This window comes from Ammodytes marinus (assembly GCF_949987685.1).
Source record: "Ammodytes marinus genome assembly, chromosome: 7".
Taxonomy (NCBI): Eukaryota; Metazoa; Chordata; class Actinopteri; order Uranoscopiformes; family Ammodytidae; genus Ammodytes; species Ammodytes marinus.
Window position 1 is genome coordinate 25,002,871 of NC_137211.1, and position 19,330 is coordinate 25,022,200.

At 40.4% G+C, this 19,330-nt stretch overlaps 1 protein-coding gene across 2 annotated transcripts in view; it reads right to left on the reverse strand.

Annotated features, from left to right (window-relative positions):
- mgll (monoglyceride lipase) overlaps positions 1–11,708 on the reverse strand; it is a gene marked incomplete at its 5' end in the record, with an annotated part of 36,149 nt that extends 24,441 nt beyond the window's left edge. The window contains 2 exons of one of the 2 annotated variants that reach the window (XM_080031610.1): positions 9,474–9,609; positions 11,573–11,708. In XM_080031610.1, the coding sequence (XP_079887736.1) occupies positions 9,474–9,601 (128 nt within the window). Of the gene's footprint in view, positions 1–9,473; positions 9,713–11,572 lie in introns of those variants that run through there. The other variant, XM_080031609.1, reaches the window with a different exon arrangement.
- Between the last annotated feature and the right edge of the window lie 7,622 nt (positions 11,709–19,330).

A 19,330-nucleotide genomic window follows, 5' to 3' on the forward strand; every position in this document is an offset into this window, starting at 1 on the left:
ACACCGCCCACGCGGCAAAAATGTGCAAGTTTGTTATTGCCGGTTCCACACCATACATGGTAGGTGGTAAACGGACTGCATTTTATCCAAAGTCTCAAGGAGCATTTCAATATATGTCTATCATTCACTGATTCACACACACAGGAGATGGAGATGCTTCACTATGGCCCATATGCCAATGTTCTGTAATAAGTAATTAAATAGGACTACAAGCAGGCCTAGCAGTTGGCGAGTTGGACAGTTAGGTAATTGTTCTGCCGTTACTTTCATGTAAGGCAAATGCACTGCATGTATAAAGCTTTCATCCTATGCCGGGGACTCAAAGCCTCACACCAATGATTACCGCCCAAGGTTCAGTGTCTTGTCCAGGGGAACTTCAACATGAGGGCAGAAGGTGGGGATCTACTGCCAACCCTGCGATCAGTGAACAACTACAGGATAAAACCCCTCATTCTCTTTTCACAGAACCAACTTTTATTATGTAATAGCTTGCGGGTTAGAGGTCACATTTACTCAGAAAGAGACACCTTTTGCTAATTCATGCACCTGCTCCTTGGTTCTCCTTTCTGTGCATAGCAGCCAAGTAGCAGGCAGTGAAGCAGCACTGAATGTGCTTTTCTTTTCTACACATGCAGCAGCAGTGTCTAAAAGCCTGTGAGAGCTCCAATCAGCAGCAGAAAAGACAATTAGCCCCAATGTATTCAGCGACAGTGCAAGAGGGAATGGAGCGAAAGAGGGAGAATAAGTGAGAGTGGGTGGCGGTGCGGGGTAAGGGAGAGTAACACAAGAGGCGCTGTTCATCAGGCTTCATTAGCAAATCGCTCTGATTTCATTCGCTGCTCTTTCCCTCCTTTTAGAAGACCATCGCCAAAAGCTCAGAGTACCTCTTCCCTTGTTGGCCCTCAATGAGTATGTGTATGCATGTACTATATATGTGTGTTTGATTTAGTATGTGTGCACATGTGTGTGTATGCACTTGTGTACCTATCTAACAGTAGACTTTGGCATCTTAATACATTCATCAACAGGGGACCGCCAAACCAACAGTGGACATTTTTAAGGTATCCGTTTGGTCATGCTTTAAATCATGTTAAAAACATGTCTAAAACCCTTTAGTGAATATTTATAAGTTTTGAGTCCAATCTCGGACCGATAGTTCACTGTTGGTAATGTAGGAATGTGTGTGTGTGTGAGTGAGTGTCTTTGTATTGGCACAATGTCCTGTAATGCACATGCTGAGGGGCAGCAGAGGATTAATGGTTATAATCCGGGTTCATTGTGAGGACGACTGTACAGTGACCAACAGGCTGCACACTCCACTGAAAACCAGAGTTCTAATGTGGCATCTCTTATTTGCCATCTTTCTATCTCCTAGACTCTATCCATCCGATATATTCTTGGGAAAACTCCTTTGTCTGCTTGATCATATCTAACATCTTCTGTCTCACTTTTACCTCATGTCAGTTTTGCTTTTAGTTGCCAAAAACAGAAAATCAAACCTAATAAAGGCAGTACATCTAGTGATAGCTAAGTGTAGGAGATATAAAGTGAAGTCTGAATCTTTTTTTAAGCATGAAGCATTTAATTATCCAGAAACTCCATCTTGACAGATGTCTGCATTCATTCGGCTACAGTACAGGCATCTGCAGACAAGTGACAGTATTCAGGCATCATCAGTATGTTGGCTCAGCCTTGCGAAGCCAGCATACTGTTTCCACTATGCTAAAAGTGGCCTGGTGAGGCTCATGAGGCATTTGCTTGGACCAAGTGTTACTTCAATAGGCTGTGACATTGTGCTAGTGCTACTTTACTTAGACATCAATCAGACTCCTTCCTTCCACTCTCTCATAGGTCTATGCTACAGACTAGACCGATGACAGCCCTGTAAGAAGACTTCATTAGACTTTGAAAATATCAAATTTCTTTTAAACTTTCCAACACAATCTGTTTGTGAACACATTTTTCTACACGTTGTTGCAGAATTATGTTTCAAGTTATATCTTGGACTCTGGTGGAACTTGACGTGATTGCCCATAGGATTCAGATGTTTAAAGAGGGTGTGAGTGACATCATCATCTAGGCTACACCACTCCCCACAATCTGAAGGGCCTGGGTTGCCAACATATTAAAACTGTCCAACTGGATGTGAAGGTCAGTTATGGTTTGAGGAATAATCCTCAAACAGCTAAGATATTTTAAGTTCATCAGCACTGCCAGCTTCACTTTTCCAATGTCCAAGCATTGGAGAGGTGAACTGACTGATGTCTCCAGTTTTGACTAGTTGGCGAGTTGATATGATCATTATTAACTCAACTGCCATCACAATATGCTCTCAAAAGTTTATTAACTAATTCTACGCAGCATTTGACTGAGTGAGAAGGTTTAAGTTACTTTAGGAGTTATTTTTAGGCTAAGATTATCCAAGCAAAAACATGACATCATTAGTAATCAAAATAGTTGAAAGTGGGAGCACTTTATTCTAAGGGTGTTTCTCATTCCATCCAAAGGCTAACTGTGCACTATCAATTGCATGGTCAGTCCCGGTTAGAGCCCAGTAGTACCTAAAATCTTCTGGTGACAAGAAAAGAGTATTCTTAAATTTTTCTGTCTCATTATGCCGCTCTCAATTTCTCTCTCAACTCTCATGGGAACTGGAGATCCACTTGTCTCCCACACCACTTGCTGTTGCTGGAACAACATGGCTTATAACCAGCCTTGTTAAAACACTCTAAGAGAGGCGAGAGTGAGTTTTTTTTGTCCTCTCTCTGGCTCTCCTCTGAGTTACTCCAAACAACCACAGGCCTCGAAAACAAAGCCAAGAACTTAAGCCCCTCAATGCAATGCTAACTAGCCCCTCCAAGATTATACAGAAACTCACAGGCCTTCCAACTGTGCCACATTCTGCACCCACAACTCTGAATTTTAAAACGACAAGCACAAACCGTAGGCATTTTAGGCATGTGGCAAGTGATGTTCACACCTACAAGGACCAATGACGAAATCCTTGTCTGATTTTTCCACCACAGTACAGTAGTGAAAAGTGGCCTACATGGCCCTGGTTTTTTGCAGGTTGAATCACCATCACACTTTCTTGGGTGATTTGAACTGAATGGAGTCATTGTTTTCCTAAAATGAGTAGGTCAAAATTGAGTGAGGCAAAATGTCTGCTGTGAAAAAGGCTCACAACACCCTGATTCTCCTGTTCTTTCGCACCTGGTCGGACAGGACAAGGTTTAATCAGGCAGAACCACCACAGCACTCCTCTGTTGTAGTGTTAAATCAACACTTATGTTACACTAGTTTGTTGACTAAGAGCAACATTAAACTTTCCACTGTTCACTAGTTTGCATTTTTTTATTAACATTTTATTGTGATATGTCTCAAAACATTTGCCCGAGAGATTGGGAAATGTTCAGCACCATGTGAAAGTGTTCAATTAGCCTTTGATGATGTGGCCTTATAGAAACATAATGGAGATCTATGTGTCAACACTGGACAGGAGTATGAGACTAAACGCTGGCATGTTAATCTGATCATTGGATTAAGACTGCTCAGAACTGTTTGTGTGTGTGTGTGTGTGTGTGTGTGTTTGTGTACATACGTGCATGCCAGTGTGCGTCTGTGTGTAGGAAAAAGATCCACAAATTGTGCTCTTTTAAGAGCTGCCCAAAGCATGTGATGTATGTGCAGCGTGTTGGCACATAATGTATGTGTGACCACATCAGTGCTGTTAAGTGCAGAATGTTCATGTGTATAGGGGCATGTGTGTAGAATTATAGAGACAAAGAGTAAAGGAAAAGAGAAAGAGAAAGAAGCGAGGGCCTAAGATGAAACGAGAAGATATGTGTGTGACTTAGAGAGACAGGAAAAATCAGTAGCTTTGAAAGCCAAAGTTTTAAACTTAGGCTAACTAGGGCTATAAAACCGAAGTATAAAACAGCATGACTAGCACGACCCAGGTTAACCACACTGACAGTGGTCTGAGATATGGATGAAATGTGACAAACCTGTATAGTAAAAAAAAATAAACAAATGGGGGAGTCATTATGTGTGTGTGTGCAGTGGAGATAAAAAATTAACATAAAAAAACACACGAGAGAATAGAGGAACATGGAGGAAGACAGGCAGCAGGCAGCCACAGCATGTGGCGGTTACACCAGTGATAGGAAAAGGAAAACCACAGGAGACACACTTCAACATTTTCCATGGCACAGTGATTCTCAATACAGCGGAGCTCGAGAGTATTTAATTTGTGCGGCAAAAAGCTGTCTAGTTGTCTAGCCAATTCTAACACGCTACCATCTGCTTTTTGTGTAAAGTTTTTAAGCGGGGTTGAAAAGAGCCAAATAAAGAAAGCAAGTTCTTATCGATGAGATGCATGAGCTAATTGGGTTTTGATAACTTTGAGATATAAATGAAGCTAAATGCTATTTCAAACTCAGTATCAAATGCTAAACCGACATGTCTTCTATGAACATATTGCACTGCCTCAATAAAAAACAAAATCTACTATCTTTCACTGATTTGCATCTGTGCATGTTCATATACACACTTTTGTTATCTTCCTATGTCATTTTACATTTCTATGAATTATCCCCTTTCCCCTGAAATCAATCTTATTTATGGAAATCATATTGACTATACAGAATACCTTGATTGTTACCTGCACTACATTGAACAAGCCATGTCTCAGTTTATTGACGGATGGAATTATAACTTAACTTTTATCGTCACCAGCATTATGGGCCGTGGAATGAGAATGGACTCTGAGGTACTTCTTCTCTGCCTCCTTTTCATACTAACTTGCAGTAAAAGATCACTGCTGACATTTATGATCATCCACTCACTGCCTTTTATCGGAGGCCATAATGTTTTATACACTGAATGTGATACTGCTCGCAAAAATGTGCCCCCAAGTGAAAACACAAAGTCGAGACATTACGGAGCTTTAATCTCTGTAAAAAATCCTCCACTGACAAGAATACTTCTGGCAGCAAGCAGTGGGGGGTTAACATGGCCTCATTATATGAACACAAACAGGGAAGGAATACTCATCCAGGCACCACCAGCAAAGGAATCGATAATGGCATTTACCCAAGCTGAGCCGTTTGTCTGTGTGGCTGCCATTTGTTTTCGGTGTAAAAATACAGGTGTTCAGTGCATGTAAGGCTGGTATATACTGGCCTCCATGTGGGTTCAAAGCCCCTGTTTGACCCGGTTGCTGTTGGAAGATCAGTCAATCATTGTGGATGCCCCCTGCCACCTCCCCACCCCTCCACCTTTCACCTACTTCCGGGTTTCTATTGAAAGGGCTTCAGGACGACATGCCCTTTGACCCAATCTCATTCTCACAAGAAATGTTTGAAACGTTTTAAGTCTCAAAACATGTTAGGGCCAGCACTGTTCACAAAGTGGGGTCTCCTGCATGTTTGATACTCCAGCAACAGATTGATTGAACACCAAATTCTTTATATAGTTCTAATATTAAACCAAAGGTTTTTGAAACTGGAAAATGAAGTCTGGCAGATAGGCAAACAAAGAAACTTACAAACTAGTTCCTCATATTATCTGTCCGCATTTGCCGGATGGTTAAAGGTACATCCTATTTTTTTGCTCCACCATTGTTGCTCTTGCCACAGACTGTAACAATCAACCAGTCATCAAACTTCCCCCGAGGCCTCTCAACCACCCTGCCATTTACAGTAGCAACACTCACATCCATTATACAGTATGAGGTTTGACATTAAACAGTCCACTTCACTTCTGCTTCTTTTGCTGAACAAACTCCATATGATAAACTGTCTAGCCTACTGAGGCCTAATTTATGACTGTCACCACGGTAACAGCACAGTCACATCACCACTTCCGTGTTGATGACAACGATGGGGAATGCGTATCCTGCGGCCATTCTGAGCGGTGGTTGTGCATGTCCTAAAATATCAACGTGACACGTCCGCACGTCCAGTTAATATTGGACACACACGTTGTACATAGTCGAGTATGTGAACAAATATGTTCATGACGTCTACGTGGTTAAATGGGTGGTTGAACAGCAAATATATTTCAGGCTTCACTGCCAATAGTAAGATATTATGTTTATAGTAGAAGTCACTTATTATCACACATTATCATGCATTCACTTCCTATGTGTATCCATTTGAAACATTTTGTAATGAGATTGGGGCTGTGGTTTGAACTGGCAAAGCTTATCACTGTACCAGCTGCTACTGGCTGATATGGAACTACTGATAAGAGTCAAAACCAACATGGAACTGCTCCCATCACAACAGTGAAATGGATAAATGTTGGTGTTCATATTCTTTGAGTGGGATACTGCAAGTCTGGAGGATGCCTTCATTCAGACTATAGAGAACATCAGAGTGCAAGCGCAGTTTTTGGTAAAAAAAAAGAGGTGTGCATCAGATTATTTATTTCATAGCAAATTGTAGGCTGCACCACAGACAGCAGCCTGGAGTATCTTGTCCTGCAGTACTCTCTGATCCTGTGTGTAAATCAGATGTTTTTTTATTGAGAGATATAGAAGGCAGCAGGTTCAAGACATGCTGACTTCACTCAGAGCTACCAACGATTTTACCCTGATGCCATGAAACACACAACAGCATATTGAGATCAGTACATTTGTTTTCAGATGTAGTCAGGGAGTGTTTGTATTGAATTGCTACTGTTTCGAAAAGCTTGTAAAATCTTCAATAAACTTATATCATCTAGATTGTATAAACTGCCAGCTCAGCTAATAAAGAAAAAGCTTTGGTGGAGATGCTGAATGCTCATATTTTGTGGCAATATAAAGCTACACTGCATACAAAACTGGCCAATTAATATCTGCCATCAGTAGACATGAATCCCCAAATATTGATATTAGCTGTTAAATGCACACATTGGTTAATGGATGTGCACATCAGGATATACGCAACATTCAGTAGGCTACATAATGCATTCTTATGTAGCATGCTGGCTAGCCTCCACTGAGAAAGCTCTTATATAAGGCTTGAAGAGCCTCAGCTCTCAAACAGTTACAACAGAGAAATATGCAGCTATTTTAAGCCAGCCATGATTTGGCTTTTAAGATAGATAGATGATTTGCAGGAGTTAAGATGATGATGCATTGCAGAAATCATTGTTAGAGTTGGTTATTTATTTCCATGCCTCTGTGTTCACAAGCTTTGAAAATGTGTGCAGCGGAATGACTGAGTATATTTGAGCCTGTGTTGTAGTGTGTGGACAAGGGTCTTGGAAAGGTTAGGGCCTCAGTGGCATTGTGGGCAATTATAAGGTCAAATCTGTGTCTCGCTGGCTGTGCAGAATCAGGTACATTCACATTTAAACAAGAGCTGCCAGAGTAAAGGCATCAGTGGAAGAGACGTTTATTGTATTCCAACCACAATAAAACAACTTCCCAAGGCTTGCTACCCACCAATATCTACAAACAGCTATACCAACACCTGTATGCGCAAACACAGTATAAATCAAGGACGACAGCACTTTAAACACACACTTACACAAATGCTATTTTAAACTATGAATTAACTGCGGTTTGTGGAGCAATTTTACAGGAGAGAAACGGATACAATGTCAGATAATGATTCACAGCTCTACTAAAATGCCTTGTGTGTGTGTGTGTGTGTGTGTGTGTGTGTGTGTGTGCGTGTGTGTGTCTTGACCACAGATGTATTGTGGGCCTCCTATTCCTGTCACATCTTTTTCTTTATGTGATCTCACACTCCATGCAGCTATGTGGTTAGTGAGCGTTAGACATCTGTATTGTGTTTCATGCCAACACCGCAGACACATGTGTGGAGAGAGTGGTTAAAAGGGCTGAGTGCATTGCAAAGGGGGCCTCTAACAGCAAACTGTAGGAAATACCACCATTGAACTAGTAAGAGGTGAGTTGTTTTGAGCCAATAAGCTAATAGCCTTTGTCAACATACAACAGACAAACAACATACAACATTTCCATTTTGACTCACACCAGCATGATTGATGAGTCAGGATCACAAGGCTTTTATGCAAACAAACTATGATCCTTTTAATTAGGAACAACCTCAAAGCAAAAGATTGTCTGGGTATTGGAAGTCAGATATAAGCATTTGATTGCAAGCATTTCCTAGAGAATTGAATGTTGTTGTTTTTTTTAAATAAAGTGAGTGGGAATCTACAGTGTGCACGACAGATGCTAATCCATTTCCAATTGTCTTCCTTAGACGCAGTCCACCCTGTGTTTTGATTTTGTGAGTCTAAGTGAGCAATGTTCACAAAATGCACAAACACTTTTTGTGTGTGTCATTTGTGTCGTGGACTTATTAACACGTTTCATAAAATGGTTACTTATTTCTTAAATGAAGGGTCATAGGCTGCTTTTCATAATGATATTTAGCACAGTGACTAAAGCTGATGATTATTTCTGACTAGTGGGGCACAGAGAAGATCTCCAAACACAGTAAATTAATAGTCTCATCTACATTAGTGGGCGGTAAAAGTAATTGTTCCTGGGTCTCCCTTTTAAACGAGGTCATGACCCATTATGAGTCACTGGTGCATCTGCTAGTCGCCTCTAGAGGAGATTAACATAATTATAATATTTGTTAACGAGCTTGGGTCACAGAATCAGACTTATGCACCTCACCAGACTGATTTCATGTAATTTCATATTTTCCTACTAATGTTATTATTTTGTTTTCTCATTTTGATCTAGTGATGTGTTTGTGTCCCATACATAGTTAGGATGTAAACTGAAGGGGGTCAGACCAGGACAATCTCTCTTAACTCTTAATGTGAGGGTGTGCTGTTATAGGCAAGGATCTATTTGAGAGTATTACTGTTGAGTTACAGCTCTGAATTCTTTAACAAGGAAGCTCTATGTAAGATCAGGAGTGCTGATTGGAGAGTTGTTTGACCAGTCACAGAGCGGATAAGACTCCTGGCTGGCTGTTCAAAAACACAATAAAGAAGAAATGAACTGAATGTGGAATTGTCCGTAGCCTACTGATGTTGGTTGTATACCTTCTCAGATTTGCACTGCAGATATGGTCAGAGACTACATGTCCAACTGTGCAATGTAATTACTGTTGGGACCTGGACTGCACGCTGGCACACACATACACACACACACACACACACACACACACACACACACATGCCTAAAGACTATCATGTGCCTGCAGGGCTCAGAGGGACCATGTGAATAGGATCACTTCCTTCAAGAATAAAGGATTATGGGTTTTTAAACACCACTTCAAAGTAACCTTACTCTTTTGGTACACAGGCTTTAGTCCAATTTCTCTCTCACACACAGACACACACAGACACAGACACAGACACAGACACAGACACACTCACACACACACACACACACACACACACACACACACACACACACATACACAGAGGAAACACACAGAGGAAACAGGCAGTGAAACAGAGAGGCACTACTTTCCGCTCCATTCTCCACTGACCTTGGCGGGCCGGCGGGCTCCCAGTAGCGGCAGAACAGGTGCTGTCCGTCGGCGTTGACGATGTGCTGCAGGCCGCTGTACGGTACTCCCTGCGGGCTCAGCCGCGCAGCATCTCCTGGCTCGGGCATCGGAGGGTCTGCAACAGAGACACGGAGCAGCGATAAGAACACATCGCTGCCGTAGAGGTAGCAGCTCAAGCCGGCGACGAGCAGGCAGCTGGCAGCGGTCACGCCGTTCATGGTTAACGTTTGTTAGTGGTATCTGTTTTTTTCGGAGATGACGGTTAGTAGGTTAGGATACCAGATCGAATCCTGTGCACACACACACACACAAACATACACAGAGGCAATGTTGTCAGAGCTACCGGCGTTACGTCACAAGACCATATGGTCCGCTTTGCGCAAGGTCCCTCCAACTCTCTCTCTCTCTCTCTCTCTCTCTCTCTCTCTCTCTCTCTCTCTCTCTCTCTCTCTCTCTCCCCAACTGGTCATTCTCTACATCTCGCTCTCGCATTCAAATTTAAATGATCTTTATTGTCATAACCATAGTTTGAATTATGACACTTAAAAGTGCATGATCGCCAAAGGCTGTAGCTGAAGCCTAAGATATTTACAATAATTCGATGTAATCAAACAACAACAAATGATGTGCATGTCACTACATCGTTACACCATAATGACACTGGAAACTAATGAATAAAATAATATGACATCCCAATATGAGCTTATGATAACATAACCTATGAGAACCCACAATAACCAATAGGAGATTTGACTTATTATAATTTAAATTTAATGGCATCATTTAATATCCACTGGCGTAGCTAGATTTTTTATTTCCAATGTTTAAAACGTAACTAGGCCTATGTTTCTCTTTCTCACGCGTGCGTTTTGGTCTAGCGCGCATACACCTGTCCGTTGAACACAAACACTGCACCTGAGTTACCGCTACTATCTCTGTGACAACGCAAATTAATTCAAATTTCTTTAACCTACCTTCTGCCACACCTTTCAATGCTGCAACCACAATTATGTGCTTTTCTTGTTCCTGTAAAGCCCAAGAAGCACACACCCCTCTCCCACCCTTGAGGCTTCCTCGCGCTTTACGCATGAAGCTTTCCCTGACATCAGGTCCAACTGGTTTACACGGTATGTCCTCGCTCTGTTAATAGAATGTGCAGCAATACAATTAGGTTAAGGGGCAGTGTGTTCGCCTCCTGTACAACAGCCGGAGGTAAAAAATAGCCTTGCATATGGTGTGAAGTTATTTCCCGCGGTCAGGTGTCGTCTTTCGGGTTAAATGACCCGAAAGCCTCGTATACTTTGATATTCAATTGGTTTCATCAAGTGATTGGTAATTTCAAAAATGAACAACACATGCGGTTTGGTGGGAGCTCCATGCTTTTTGTAACATCTACATTTACGAATTGTGTCCTTACGTTGTATATCCAACGTTTTGTTAACATTGTCCACAAAATGAAATGCGGGTAGCCTATACATGATCTCCCTTTGACTTATTTGTCATCCTCAATAACAAACCTGCATTACAGCTATGCAGCCTGCTCTGCACGGGGAAATATGGCTCATTCCTGCTGATCACAACAGAACAGTGGACACTTTCCACAGAGGAGATGTTTTTGCGCGCACATCCCTTTTCTTTCTATCTCTGCTGCAATGATCCTTAATCATACATACGAGTAACACTCAACGTAACGAAATGCTTCAAGAAACAGAGAACACGTTGGCAATGTGAACTGAACTGACAATAAAGACCTTTAAATAATCGATTCATCTGCTTTGACTGCTGGGATTGACGCCAGTGCCCGTGGCAGTGGAATATTACGCGCTCGATATCAACAATAACCTACATCCGTCAAGGTCTGCGGGCTTCTCTGTGAAAAATACATGAATGTTGGAAGCCCAGAGAAGATGCTTTCATCACTGCAAAACTGCAAGTTGCATTGCTTCAAACCAAAAGGTACATGGATATGAATTAAATACAGTGGAGTGCCATGCATAAACTCACACCTGAGTCCTGTAAAGTCATAATCAGAAATATTACACACATAGTGTACGAATTCAAATAGAGGTGCAACTGACCTGTGCAAGAGCTACAGCAGTGAAGTTTCAGCTTCTTCTGGGACTCTCCAATCTCTCTCCTGTTCTACAATGCTTTGCTCTCGCCACCCGCCACGACAAGAATGCAGGCAGCGACGTTTGGGAAGAAACTAAATAAGTGTTCAAAACACCCTCTCTCTCTCTGTCTCTCTCTTTCTTTCAAACACACACGCACGCGCGCGCACACACACACACACACTCACAGACTCTCACATACACATGACACATTTTCCCCAGAGGCGGAGATACAGCTCTCCCCTCGCCTCTCTGTTGTTGAGCCCCGTATGCATGTATAACAAGTCTCACATGTTATACATACCATACCCACTGATATTTATTATTTATAGTAGGCCTATAATGTGTCGATCGTCCTCTCGTTCTCCTTATTTACTGAAGAATTCCCTCCTGATGAGAGAACAATTCCTCCAAACACAAGGCGTTTGTTTTTGTGAGACAGTTTTTCTGGTAATTGTTCTCTTTCTAAACATTTTTTTAAGGATAAAACATAGGGGAGAACGGGGTAATGTGAGACACTTTTTTACATTTGCTCCCCTCTAAGCAAGCTAAAATGATCACTCAAATGTTCCCATTAATTCAGGATGTTTCCTAGAAATAGGCATTAGCAGATTTTTTTCAAGCAAAGGGCAGTGAAAATGATCGTTTTAAAAAAAAGTTGTTTTAAAAAAAGTTGTCAGTTGTCTCACTTTACCCCAGCTGTGGGGTAAACTGAGAGAGCCAGAAAAATCAAGGGGGTAAACTGAACCACTTACTTTTTACACTCTAAAACTACCATAACACCACATGGTGTAACAGTTAGAATCCTGACAGCTAGCTTGAAAACCAAATATTCCAAAACTAATGTCGGACTAGTAACAGAATCATGGGGTTTGGTTAATTAAACACATTTTGCTAAACACTTGAAAGTAACTCTGATCAAATACAACATAAAATTCATATTCAATAATTAATATTCAAATGACAGATATAACCAGTTAGTGTCAGGGTTTCAGGAAAAAGACAGGCAAGAACCCAATTGCAAGACACAAAACAATTCATGTTCAGCAACAAAGTTTAATTGGAAGTGGATGACAAACCAGGTAGTAAAACAGTGTGGCAACAAGTCCAGTTGGGGCAGGCAAAAGGGTAATCCAAATCAAAAGTCAGGCAGAAACACGAACAGGCAGGCAGGGTCGGAACACAGGATGAAATCTGAATGCTAGAAAGCTGGGTGAACACACTAGGACATCTGACAATCTGGCAACTGACTGAGGGAACTGAACTGAGATATATACTGGGGCTGATTAACTGATGAGGAGCAGGTGAGTGTGGGGCAGACCAGGTGAATGTAATAAACAGGGAGTGCAGAGCAGGAGGGAGTGGCCGGGTCTGAAATGACATGAAAGTTAGAAAGGAAACCAGGAAAACAGACATATGAAAACAAACTAAATACTGGCTGAAGTTGTGACAGTTAGATTAAAACACAGTCTGGGGGTCAGAGCAATGGACATTTGTTTTATAGGGATCATTCATTGAATAAAGACATATTTCTTAGAGTCTATTGATGTTAAAGGTCACTCTCCTGTCCCCCACATACATACAGTACGTGCCAAACCATGCCCTTGCTGACACCCCTTCAACCATCAACCCCCACCTGCAGCCCACATTGTATTTTGTCTTTTCAAACTAGTCTCCTTGCTACATGGTTTCATATGTTGGTAGTTCATCAACATGTGTGATAGAAGCTTTTCAACCTGAATCAATTTGATTAGGCATAATAATCGATTAAAGGTGCTGTAAGCGGAATGGTTCTTTTAGCTAACTTCCTGTCAGTTACTGCAGTTAGCAGTCCCCTCGCTCGTCCCTACGTCACCACATTAATGCATTGCGGTCTTCAAGCAGTGAGTTATCTAGCATCATCTCAGATCCATTAGTGTGATAAAACATGATAAAAACCATCAAAACAGACATTGGGAAGGATTTTTACCTGCTCCGCCATTGTAGGCGCATACACATTCACCCATGTGTTACTCTGGCGTGCACCGGCAGTGAGACCATGGAGTGTATATGTACTATATATGAGTGAGACGAGTGTCCGTTTGTAGCGTTCTCTCTTCTGATCGGATAAACATTTCGGGATACTACAATAAGTTTATTTGCCGATTACATGCAAAGCAGCTGACTGAGAGATCGGCTTTATGAAACGCGTACATTATGAAAGTGATCACTGTATGAATAAAGAGCGATTTAACACTTTTATTAACATAAATAAACCGCTTACTTAACCTTTAAGTTGACAGCAAGAAAATGTACGTGTACCTGTAAGTGAATGTACTGAGTAAAAAGGTGCTGTACTGAAAGCATAAATTGGAATTTTTGCTTTTGTTTCAGTTGTAAAAAAACATGATTCCACTGGTTCCTGTTGCAATATTACAGTTTATATATAGTGACTCAGTGAACCTGCTTTGAATTACTGCAAATGAGGAAATGTCTGTGATGGAACACTGAAAACTTATCTCTTCCCAACTCTTCTCCAAGTGCTTACAGATATGCTCACACACAACAACAACAAAAAATACATTTTAAATTGATCTAGATTTAAAGTAATTGCCAACATGGGAATTGATCAACCAAAATCCATTTTTGGAATCATGTCTTTGTTTTCCTGTCCCTGTGTGACTTTTTGAACTGGAAACTGGGAAAGGTGAAAACATGGGTCAGACTACAACAACAGAACAACGCCTTAAATAGAATGTACCAATCCCCTGAACAGGTCTTTAGAAAAACTAAGGTGTAGACTGGAGGAGCCTCAGTGTGAATTCAACAGCAGGCGGTCCCAGCAAGACAGGAAATGTGAACACCCTGCATCCAAACGTTAGGCGTCAGTTTCATCAGTCCTGATCTTTCTTAGAGGCACTATAAGACATCCTGTCATTGTCTCACCAAATCTTAATGTCCTCCTTAGGAAATTTGTAGTAAAACTCATTGTAATTGGAAAGGAAATGAGCAAAGAGGTACATGCGACTAAGTAAATTCATATTTATTTTTTGCATTTGAGTAGGGAGAACGGGGTAATTTGTCACATGGGTTGGATGTCACATTCGTTATATCTCGCCACCAGAGCGCGCTAGCTCTGAAATGTTGATATAAAAAAGGTCCAGAATTGGGATCAGAGGTCACATACATAGACTTCCTTGGAGTTAGACTGCTGCATTTCAGGTGAGAGGATGTTTTGTGTTTTTCATGTCAAATTCCAAATATTTTGCTTCTCAGTATTTTTCTTCTAGGCTTTTACACAATGGGTTTATAACAAAACACTTGTTACCCTCAGAAAGTGTGAAGGGTAAACTATAGTTTAGATTGTGGTTAGCAAGCTAATTAGTTGTCAGATGGTTGTTGGCCTTGATGCTAGCAAGAAATTCAAGTTGGGGTTGGTCGTCAAATTTTTTGGGGGGTTGGTTGTCACATGTTATCTCAAGGCTGCAGCCAGAAAAGGAACCCAATAACGAAAGAAATTGTCAAGCTGTATCCTCACTGACACCCCAGAGAAGGAAATAATAGAGCAGGAAAAGGCAGCTAGCAAGCAAAAGAAAAAAGGGCAACAAAATCAAAACAACCCAGTGCATCCCAAACTAGACCAGCTGCCAAGGCTACAGAACGTTATGTAGGCCTATTTGTCAACTTGACAATGCAATTAAACATTCAAATTTGGTCCTGCCTCATTGCCTTCTTTTTAAGATTTTTCCCATTAAGATAACATTGTGACAAACAACCCCATAGTGTGTGACAACCGACCCCTTGATGGGGTTGGTTGTCACAATGTGTCAGAGTGTCTTTGATGGTAAATTACTTCTTCATTACAATAAGTTGGAAAAAAAGAGAGACACACATTTTTAGCCAACACCTTAAGCTTCAATTTAATGTAGGAATGGCTATTGACAGATGTTTTGGTGATGAGCAATTCTCACTAGAGTAAAAAGTGTGCCTACTTACCCCGTTCTCCCCTACATGAATATTGGCAGGTTTTTAGATTTTCATAAATAAACCATGTAAGCAAGCATTCCTTTGTGTTTGTCAGTGATTACAAAGGCAATGTAAAAACGGCACACAAAGTTGGCCACAAAAGAAGCGTATCAATTGACAATATGTGTTAACTGCGAGTGATAAGGAGTGTGTTGGTTTTGCGTGTCTGTTTTTGTGTCATAGGTTTTTGTCATTAATTTTAATTCTGTTGCTTTTGTCTTCATGTTTTGCGTCTGCAGGTGTGTGTGTTTGCATACATGAATTATGAGCATGCCCAGCCCACAAGGGCTTACAAGACACCATTAAAAAACACAGACAGACCAAAAACCAAAAATAGATGCTAAACAATACTAACATTAACGATATAAACCATCCTGACGTTTCATCCAGGCTTTAAAAACAAAAGAGGCTAACTTATAAACATTAAAGGTAAACAAATATTCCATCCTGACATCATCATTACTCCAAAATATTTCAGGGTTTTGAGCAAACAGTTAATTTACAAAAGGTACTCTCAGTTCATCATAGAAGGGACAGTATAAAAGAAAATGAGATTCATTCTCCACTTCTCCTAGGTCACACAGTTCACACAGTCTCTGTTCCTCTGGGATGTTCTTAAATCTGCCAACCTCAAGTGCCAGGGGAAGGATTCCCATTCTTAATCAAGGATCTCAAGGACAATCAAGGATCTCTGATTCCTTGGTAAATTTGTTTTAACATATAATTCTGTTTCATAATTATGCTTGATCTGGATATATGTCCGTAATTTTGGTTTTAACATTATATCATTTAACCATTTTTCATTGAACGCGACAAGTAACTTTTTTCTAATTTTGTTGATGCTGCATGATAAAATTATTTCTATAGATATACTGAAAATCGGCTTCTTCCAAGACAGCATGAATCACTGCAGCCCATGGAGAGTTCTGAACTTTACTCCAAAGGAAAACTTTCTTATTGATCCTGTCATCTGACATAATAATAAAACGATTCCACAGTCTAATCATATCACACTTTCTCCTTATTGTACCAGGAATCCAACTCATGTCACCCTGAGCAGCCAAAGAAAACAACGTATAGCTCTGTTTTGTACTGCATCTGAAATCCTTCTTTCTTTGAATCCTGTGATGGAATAGCAAAAACAGCTTGTCCAGTGTTCGGGTGAGAGTTGGCAAAAATACCAGATGACACAATGTTTAGAGTATAATAAAGAAGATATTTTAATTGTTTGCAAACAAGAATCAGCAACTACGACTCTCATAGGGAGAGGGCAGAAAACTGACTGAGGAAGAATCAATCTCCTCAGCCAGATATAGTGTTAGCTATCTTACAGACATAGTTCTCCGGCGCCATCTGGGTCAAAAAATACATTCCTTACATATATTTCTTATTATGCAGTTTGAGTATCTCAGCACATAACAACCTTCATCATCAAGGTAAGGTCAGGATTTTTGTTGATTAGCTTACGAATATTTAGAAGTCAAGATGGCAATAGTCTAGACTGTAACATAACATTCCACAACAATCCCCATACCCCAGCAGCATAATTCACAATGGGAGAAACACATGCATCATACAATTGAGAGTAAGTAGAATAACCAAGGTCTTTATATATTTTTAACTTGTTAACAACAGAACCCAAAGCTCTGCCAGCTGAATCAGCCAGGAGTTTAATTCCATTTTCATAATTCATAGATTCATCAAGTGGAAATCAAAATATTTATAAACAGATGTATTTTCTAATGGCATATCAGAATAAGTAAAGATTTTCTCACTTCTTGGGACATCTTTTTTTCTAAAATGAATTATCTGTGTTTTACTGTGATTTATAGACAGCCTCCATCTGCAACACCAGGTCTTTACTAAGTTTAACATTTTCTGTAAATCATCCTCCGATTCAGCCAGCAGAACAATATCATCCGCGTACAACAGAGTACCCACAGTCAAATCATTCAAATGTATACCTAAATTAGCATTCTTGATTTCAAAAGCCAGGTCATTTATATAAAGAGAAAACAAACTAGGGGACATGACATCACCATGTTTAACACCAAAGGGTGTTTTAAACCAAATTATACAAGTGTTTGTGTTAATTTTTATGGGGGCCATTATGAAGCATTTTTTCCAGTCCCTTTTGGTAAAAAAAAATAGCTTGGCCTGTATCCTAGAAATAAAATATACAGGAAAACGCTTGTATATTATATTTTACTATGTCATTTTTATGTTTTGTGTTTTTCCATCTCATCAATGTGTATGTGTCTTCACTCTATAATATGTAGATACCACAATCAAGTGTCCCCTTGGCAACTTCTTCTAAACAATTTTAGAAAGCAAATTTTAAGTAATATTCTGACAAAAAACCTTAATAGTACAGTCCAGGGCTGTACAGTGTGACAGTTTTGATCGCATTTGCGACTGAAATTGATCACGTGCGATGATGAATACAAATCCATTCGCACTCGTGCGACAGCTTGCTAATAAGGAGAGGATGTCTTTGAAACACAGAGGAGAGATGCACAACACTGCTTAGAGGGCTCTACATTAACACTGCGGGTAAATGAGTCTTAGGCAAGTAAGTTATTGAGTCCACCCTCCACTTTGGCTGGTGAAAGATATGTGTCCTCGGGATCTGTGCTCGTGCAGCGATTCTAGGTATAAAAACTTCACCTACGGCAATTACCGGAAGGAGACGGCACATTACCGCAGTTAAGTTAGCGCGTGTACAAACAGAACATTTCCTGTGCGCCTTCACATTAAAAGCCTGTTACTAGCCAAACGTGAGTAGACTTTTATTTTGAAGCCAGTAAGAACAGGAAGTTAGCGCTTTTTTCTAGCTTGAAAGGCAACTCCTTCAGCTGCAGCGAGCAGTCAACAGTAGCCTAGTCTATTTAAACAAAGTTTTAAATAGGCCACTGAAAAGCTACTCCCAACACATTCACAACAACCTATTTAATTTATCCTAAATTGTACCAATATGTATACTTATTTATTTAATAGGCTATGTTTAATGTTTTAAAGTTTGGTTTTAATTAACAGAAGGGCTTTATAATAATAATAATAATAATTCTGAATCAGCAAAAAATTGCAATTGGCAGGTTAGATTCTTTTTTCTAAATTGCAATCAGTGCACCCCTATTAATTTTTCCATAATTACCACTGCACACACTAGGATATAATATTAATTGAGAATCTCAAATGAGACCAAGATGACATGCTCAAAGGTAATTAGAGCGAAATGCAAGGGTTAAGGTTATGCAAGTTTTTGATCATACTTTGTGTGCTACTAAATTTATTTTTGTGCTACTGAATTTTTTTGCTTGCTAGCACCAGTGCTACCACCTAAAAAATAAGCGTACAGCCCTGGTACATTTTCTATTGCGTTTTTGTTTTTGAAAAATGACCAGACACAGAGGTCCACACTTGGTCAATGTAGACTGATAGTCCACTGTTGGCAATGTAGGATAGTATGTGTGTGTGTGTGTGTGTGTGTGTGTGTGTGTGTGTGTGTGTGTGTGTGTGTGTGTGTGTGTGTGTGTGTGTGTGTGTGTGTGTGTGTGTGTGTGTGTGTGTGTGTGTGTGTGTGTGTGTGTGTGTGTGTGTGTGTGTGTGTGTGTGTGTGTGTGTGTGTGTGTGCTAAAAATAAATCCTAAAATCCTACAAGACCAAATCAGACAGTGTCTGTCGCTCCATCAGAATATCGTCCGCCGTTCCTCTCTGGAC